General features: G+C 45.3%; 2 protein-coding genes across 2 annotated transcripts; both read right to left on the minus strand.

The window, feature by feature from the left end:
• Positions 1-1,003: 1,003 nt before the first annotated feature.
• On the minus strand, positions 1,004-1,999 carry LOC142635045 (uncharacterized). Its single transcript, XM_075809262.1, has one exon. The coding sequence runs from the start codon at positions 1,997-1,999 to the stop codon at positions 1,004-1,006; it is 996 nt and encodes a 331-aa protein (XP_075665377.1).
• Positions 2,000-2,331: 332 nt separating this feature from the next.
• LOC142635047 (uncharacterized) lies at positions 2,332-3,867 on the minus strand. The gene is made up of 2 exons (XM_075809263.1): positions 3,032-3,867; positions 2,332-2,653 (listed from the first exon to the last, which is right to left on the minus strand). Exons 1-2 carry the CDS (start codon positions 3,865-3,867, stop codon positions 2,332-2,334), a joined length of 1,158 nt encoding a protein of 385 aa, XP_075665378.1.
• Positions 3,868-7,970: the final 4,103 nt, after the last annotated feature.

Raw genomic sequence — 7,970 nt, forward strand, 5'->3', positions numbered from 1 at the left:
CCTCTTATTATGATGAATGCATAAGTAGAACATTGTTCCAAAAAGAATAAACTTTCAGCCCTTTGGGCTTAGAATGTATTGTAGACAAGAATAAACTAGGACAAATAATTAAAAGACATAAACTGGAAATGAGGAGTAGTGTTCTTCGTGCTATCTTTTACTGGTAGTACTTCCTGAGATGCTCGGCGTTCCATGGGTGGCGTAACCTCTGCCCGTCAAGTGTCTCTAAGTGATAGGTGCCCTTTCTTAGCCATGATGTTATCTTGTAGGGTCCTTCCCAGTTTGGGCCAAGCTTTCCTTGTGCGGGATCTTTGGCGTCGCCCATCACTTTCCTTAAAACGAGGTCTCCGACTTTGAAGTCTCGGTGTTTGACTCGGGAGTTGTAGCGCTTGGCCATGAGGTCCTGGTATCATGCGAGTCTCTGCTCAGCCATCGCCTTGACCTCGTCAGCTAGATCAAGCTGTAGACGTAGCTCTTCGCCATTTCTTCCCTCATCGTGATTGTCCACCCTGTAACTCGTGAGTCCAATCTCGGCTGGGATGACCGCTTCACTCCCGTATGTTAGTTGGAACGGAGTTTCTCCTGTAGGAGTCCTTACCGTCGTTCTGTACGCCTATAGTACGCTGGGTAGCTCCTCAGGCCATATGCCTTTTGCCCCCTCGAGCCGAGTCTTGATGATTCGAAGCAAGGATCGGTTCGTGACATCAACTTGTCCGTTCGCTTGAGGATGGGCTGGGGAGGAATAGTGGTTCTTGATTCATAACTCTGAGCAGAAGGTTCGGAAGGAGTCGTTGTCAAATTGCTTACTGTTGTCCGAGATTAATACCCTTGGAATTTCGTACCTGCAAATAATGTTTTTCCATACGAAGCTCCGTACATTCTTTTCAGTGATCGTGGCTAAGGCTTCAGCTTCGACCCATCTGGTGAAGTAGTCGATGCCGACAACGAGAAACTTCAGCTGCCTTGCTGCTATTGGGAATGGTCCCATGATATCTAACCCTCACTAGGCGAATGGCCATGGGGCGGTTATTGGGGTCAATTCTTCCGCCAGCTGTCTAATGATGTTGCTGAACCTTTGACATTTGTCGCAAGCTTTTACATAAACCTGGGCGTCATTTTGCATTGTCGGCCAGTAGTATCCGGCTCGAATCAACTTATGTACCAATGACCGCGACCCTGAGTGGTTGCCGCATATCCCCTCGTGTACTTCTTTCATGACATAGTCTGCTTCTTCGAGGCCTAAACATCTCAAGTACGGTTGAGAGAAGCCCCTCTTATACAGGACGCCCTTCATCAAGACGAACCGTGCTGACTGGACCTTCAGCTTCCTTACGGCCTCCTTCCCGTCAGGCAGCGTGCCATCTTTTAAGTAGGAGATCAGGGGGGTGGTCCAATTGATTTCGGAATCAATCTCCTGTATATTGACAACATCTATCAGTGGTAAAGGCTGAATAAAAGAGAGTACCTTGTCGAGGGTGATCATAGACTCTGCAGATGCGATTTTGGCAAGACGGTCGGCTTGCTCGTTTTCTCCTCTTCGGATTTGGACTATCTTGGCCTTCAGCTCATCTACCCTTCTCTTCGCTTGCTCCCAGTACTTCTTCATCTTTTCGCCTTTGCACTCATACTCGCCGTTCACTTGGCTTGTGACGACCTGGGAGTCGCAGTGAATAACCACGTTTGCGGCCTCTACAGCCTTGGCGAGATCTAGACCGGATATCAGGGCTTCGTACTCAACTTCATTATTAGTTGTAGGGAAATCGAGACAAATCATACATTCGATCTCATCGCCCTCTGGAGATTTAAGTACAATCCCTGCTCCACCAGCCTTCTTGTTGGACGACCCATCTGTAAAAACGCTCCATTGGGGATTTTCTGCCTCCTTGCCTTCCGTGCTGGTGAGCTCGGCAATGAAGTCGGCAACCGCTTGTCCCTTGATGGCGGTGCAGAGGCGATATTGTATGTCAAATTCGCTCAACTCTATTGACCACAATGCCATTCGTCCGGCGGCTTCAGGACTGCCATTGCTTGCCGTAAAGGTTTGTTAGTTAGGACGACTATCGTATGGGCTTGGAAGTATGGTTTGAGTTTACGGGCCGCCGTGACTAGAGCGAAGGCGAGTTTTTCCATGGGGGGATATCTTTCTTCTGCACCATGCAGCGCCTTGCTGGCGTAGTACACGGGCCTTTGGACGCTGTTGTCTTCTCTGACTAAGGCCGCACTGACGGCGGCCGGGAAGAAGGCCAGGTAAAGGAAAATTTCTTCTCCTGGTTGTGAGGGACTTAGTAACGGTGGTGAAGAGAGGTAGGCCTTCAGGTCTTCGAACGCCTGCTAACATTCGGTCGTCCATTCAAAAGACTTCTTCAGTGTGCGGAAGAATGGCAGACACCTATCCGTTGCCCTCGACACAAACCTATTAAGCGTAGCAACCTTGCCATTAAGGCTTTGTACTTCCTTTATATTTTTAGGAGGCACCATTCCTATTATGGCCCGGATCTTGTCCGGGTTAGCCTCAATACCTCTTTGGGACACCATGTACCCTAAGAACTTTCCCGCCGTCACTCCGAAGGCACACTTGCCTGGGTTAAGCTTCATGTTGTAGAAGCGAAGAGTATCGAAGGTTTCTTTGAGATCTTCCAAATGATCTTCTTCCCTTCAAATTTTCACTAGCATGTCATTGACATATACTTGGACATTTCTTCCAATCTGTCATGCAAACATCTTGTTCATGAGCCTTTGATAGGTTGCGCCAGCATTTTTCAAGCCAAAGGGCATGACTTTGTAACAAAAAAGGCCTTGGCTTGTTACAAACGAAGTCTTCTCCTGATCAGCTTCGTCCATTCAGATTTGGTTATATCCGAAAAATGCATCCATGAAGCTCAGTAGCTGATGTTGGGCCGTAGAGTCCACCAGGATGTCAACCCGCGGGAGGGGGTAGCTATCGTTGGGGCATGCTTTGTTTAGGTCCGTGAAGTCGACACACATCCTCCATTTTCCGTTGTTCTTTTTTACCATCACGACGTTTGCCAACCAATCAGGGTAGTAAACTTCCTTGATAAATCCCGCCTCTTGTAGTTTGCGGACTTCTTCTGCTACCGCCTGATCTCTCTCTTGGGTGAAGATTCTTTTCTTGTGTACCATGATTGACGGGTCAATTCCTGGCATGTCTTCATGGCTCCATGCGAACACGTCCCGATTTTCTTTTAAGAAGGTCGCGAGTTCTTGACGCACCGTCGGGTCTGCAAGGGTGCCGATTTTGGTCGTCCGCTCCGGTTGGGATTCATCAAGAAGTACATCTTCAAGCCTCTCAATAGGCCTCGTCGCCACCCGACGTTCCTCTATGTTCATGGCCTGAAGGTGGCCGTCTATCTCCATCATGGCTACGTAACATTCGTGTGCGGCTACTTGATCTCCTCTTAACTCTCCTACTCCACAATCAGTAGGGAATTTTATCATTAAATGGTAGGTTGAGGTTATAGCCTTCCACAAGTTGAGGGTTGGACGTCCTATGATGGCATTGTAGGCTGACGAGCAATCGACTACAAGGAATGCTACATTCCTGGTGATCCGCTGTGGGTAGTCTCCAATGGTTACTGCCAGAGTGATGACGTCAAGTGGAAATACCCTTGCTCCCCCAAAGCCGACGAGCGGGGTGTTATTCGGAACTAGTCGCTCCTTTTCAATCCCCATTTGTTGGAAAGCGGGGTAGTAGAGGATGTCTGCTAAACTGCCGTTGTCGACGAGGACTCGGTGTATGTTATAGTCTCCTGCCTGTATGGTGACGACCAGTGCGTCATCATGGGGATGGTGAAGACGCCGTGCATCTTTTTCTGAGAATCCAATGGGGGGATTGTTAATCCGCGACATTTTAGGCGAGGAACTCGTCATCTGGATGTTCTAAACCGTTCTGAGGTATGTCTTTCGGGCTTTCTTCGATGACCCGGTGGTCATGGTGCCCCCTACAATCATTCTTATATCTCCTATGGGTTGCCTGGGGCGATCATTGTCTCGACGAGGAGCTTGATTTTGTGGCGGGTCTGCCCTCTCCTTGCTGACGAACCTCTGCAGCCTTCCTCGTCTAATAAGAGCTTCTATTTGCTACTTCAAGTCATAGCAGTCAGCGGTGTCATGGCCATGATCTTGATGAAAACGGCAGTATTTGTCCCTTAGCCTCTTGTTGGGATCTCCCTTCAGCTTACCGGGAAAAGTCAAAGCTCCTTCATCTTTAATCTGCATTAATACCTGGTCGATAGGAGCGTTTAGGGGAGTGAAGCTTGTGAATCTCCCTGCGGGTGGTCTATGGCGTCGATCATCCCGTCGTTCTTCAGTTCTAGCCTTCTTTTGCCCCCTATCCGAGCGTGTGTCTTCCTGTTTTCCCCTTTTTCTAGGCTTTTCTTCTCTGGCTAGTAACGCATCTTCCGCATTCATGTACTTGGTTGCCCTGTAAAATACTTCGGACATAGTCTTTGGGTCATTCTTATACAAAGAAAATAGGAACTTACCCTTCCGTAGCCCGTTTGTGAATGTTGCTACAAGTATCTTGTCATCCGCCTCGTCTATTGAGAGGGCTTCCTTGTTAAAGCGAGCTATGTATGATCTTAGAGTCTCGTCTTCTCGTTGTCTAATGTTCATCAGACACGCGGTAGACTTCTTATGCCGGTGACTCCCAATAAAGTGTGATACGAATTGCGCGCCTAATTCCTTGAAAGTGCCGATGGAATTAGGCGTCAGCCTACTGTACCAGTCCCTCGCAGGACCTTTCAACGTGGTGGGAAAAGCCCTACACATGATCTCATCCGGTACACCCTGACAATGCATTAGGGTCTTGAAGGATTCCAAGTGATCCAATGGGTCCTTGGATCCCTCGTAATTCTCCACCTGAGGCATGCGAAATTTTGGGGGAAGGGGACATGAACTTACGAGCGCTATGAAAGGTGAATCAATTCTCTGGACTAGGTCATCCAAGTCGCTTGAGATTCGACCTCTGAGGGCGTTCATCATCACATCCATCCATTCCCTCATCTCCTGCATCTTAGCCGCTATGTGAGGTGGTAGGGTGTCCGAGATGGATGGCCGGTTAGTGTCCTGCCGTTCTGGTCTACTTGGAGTGTTGCTACCCTCCGGCCCTTCCGGACTTCTCCCATCCACGCTTGCACCTTCCTGGTCTTCCTCCGGTGAGCTAGGGTGCGTATTCCTTTGTCGCAGTTGCTCTTCGAGATCATGATTCTGCTTGGTCAAGCGCTCAACCACCGCCACAAGCGTTTGGACTTGCCTCTCCAAGGCGGTGGTGTGCGGTTCGTCGCCTTGATTGTTAGTTGTTGCCATCGATCGAGTGAGTACCATGCAACTTTTGTCTTAGGGGTAGAGCAAAGGCTGATTACTCTCGAGTGCTGATGTTGAGTTTTTCCCATAGACGGCGCTAACTGATGATGATGAAAAATCCACCAGTTGTCACATGGCTCACTTGACTCGAAACAACACTTGCACAACAAAAGACAAGACCAAACAAAGGGCACCGGTGTGGTGCCGGTCAAAAACCCTCCGAAGGTCAAGTTAGAGCTATTCTTCTTCACAACCCTAAAGTGCTAGAGCTGAAGTGAATTATGTGTACCATGGTTTATGAAGGTTTTGGGGTATATATAGTAGTGTGGAGCCGAAATAAGTGCCTTGGTGAGGAAGTACTTTCCTTCTAGGAGAGTAATTTGTGGATTCTACATATCACCTAGAACCCTTTTCCTTATAGGAATCTTTTCGACTAAGGCCAAACGTGTAGCGCAAGAACTTTCCTTATACGCGCATACATGGAGGGCAAGATAGGTTATGGATGAAGATTGGTTTATCCTCTTCAGCTTTTCCTTCTTAAGGTCGTCAGCTTATGCATGTCTCCGAAAAGGTCGTCAGCTTAGAACCTTCAGCTTTGACTCCGTCAGCTTTCTTCCTTCACCTTTGATCTCATTAGTTTCCTCCCTTCAGCCCAACACCGTCAGATATGAGGCGGAGCCACGAATGTCGAAAGGAGATGGTTCAGTGACCAAAGCTGACAGGCTTGCTACTCCCGTCAGGCTTCTTAAGGTATTACTAACTTGTAAAATCACCCTCATCACTTACGTTCAAACTTTAAATCAAACTTCCACAGCTGCACCACACATGTCGCCACAAAAGCCAACAGAGTCACTTTCGGAGCCAAAAAAACACTGGAGCCGCCACACCATGAAGGGTCAAATTTAAGAAAAGTAAACCTAGCTGAGAAATCCAAGCACCGCCACTCCACTGGCACTGAGCCTAATTCACAAACAAAAATTAAGACCCATATCATTTTTAGTGCTCTTCTCTCAAAGAAGCAACCAAACCCAAAAATCTATAATAGAACAAATTAAAACCCATCAGCTTGTTTAAAAAACTAGACAAAACCCAATTGACGAAATACATAAATTAAAACAAAAATGATGAGGAAGATGGCTATGGTGCTGGGTCCTTTGTTGGAGATACGCTGGATGCAGCGGATTTTTCAGGCTACCCTATAGACTCTTACTCGGCCTCTGATGTGTGAGGGTAACTTTGAGGTTATGGGTTTGATCACTTTGAATGAGAGAGATGAGACGATTTGGGTTTGAGAGTCACAGTTTGTGGCTCAGGTGATGGCGGAGTTAGAAAGCTCCACCACGAATTCTGGTCCATGGTGATTCCAATGGTTTGTGAGGCGGACTGTGGGGTGGAGGAGGGCTGGATTTTGATTTTTTATTTTATTTAAATCTGATATTATGAGCTAGTATTGAGTGTGAATGCTTGTATTCATCTTTTAATAAAATGCTAACATGGCATTGTCTTATCGTGGGTGTAAACTCTTGGTTTTATGCCCAGTCCAGACCATATGTGAATTAGCGTGCGTTTAGCTCTAATTTAAAAAACCAACTTATTTTATTATTCAGCATATTTTTTCTACTATTCATGATCTCGCAGCATTTTTTGGCACTATTTATAAGTCTCACGGTACTATTTCAACTAATTTTTATTTTTATCTATAGTGCTTTTAGCAAAAAAATTTTAGTTTCAGTAAAATAAGCAGATCCCATACATACCCTTAGTGCAATGCAAAACTAATTAATTTCACAGAAAGTGTAATTAAATGTGTGTTTAACAATTAATTTTTTTTTTAAATATTAACGTGTGTTGAGGATTCTTTATATGTTTCTTGTACCTTAGACACACGTCTTGATGTTATTAGACAACGCTTAGTCTAGGCTTTTTCAAAGAAAGAAGTTGGGTCTGGCGTTTCACAAAATGGGCTCCAAAGTATCATTCTGCCGCTGCCAATTTGTGCGCAAACATTGAGTCCAAAGTCCAAGGGAAGACGCTGCAAAATGAGCTTATCCTCTAATTTTGCTATAGAAGGAACTTTTCTCCAATTTTTGCCACAGGACCAGCTTTTCTACTGTGCAGTTAAACTTTTTCCTGTGCAATAAAACCTTCTGCTGCACAGTAAAACTTTTTTGCAATGTAGTAAAGCTTCCTACTATGCAGTAAAACCTTCTATTACGCGGTATAGCTTTTTGCTGCACAGCAAAGCTTTCTGTTGTGCAGTAAAGCTTTCTGCTGTGCAGTAAAATCTTTTGCTGTGCAATAAAGCTTTTTGTACTTTTCTGCAACGTGAATGACTACTCTTTTTTTTTTACTACAGAAATACTTTTCTACTTCCTACACATAAACAAATCTAAAATCCAAAGAAAATACCAATCAAGCAAATGTTAGTTTACATAGGTTAGCATATTCTCAAATATATACATACATATATTCGTAAATACACTTAAACGTATTCACATATACATATATAAAATATATTTTTGTAGAACATGAGAAACAATGTATATGTACACATACTTATGGTAGGATAATGATTAGTTTGTGTCAAAATTTAAACAAGTAATAACAAAAAAAAAATAAGAAAGCTTCAGTAGAAAAGGTTTAACTAG

The sequence above is a fragment of the Castanea sativa genome, chromosome 5, assembly GCF_040712315.1.
Source record: "Castanea sativa cultivar Marrone di Chiusa Pesio chromosome 5, ASM4071231v1".
NCBI lineage: Eukaryota > Viridiplantae > Streptophyta > Magnoliopsida > Fagales > Fagaceae > Castanea > Castanea sativa.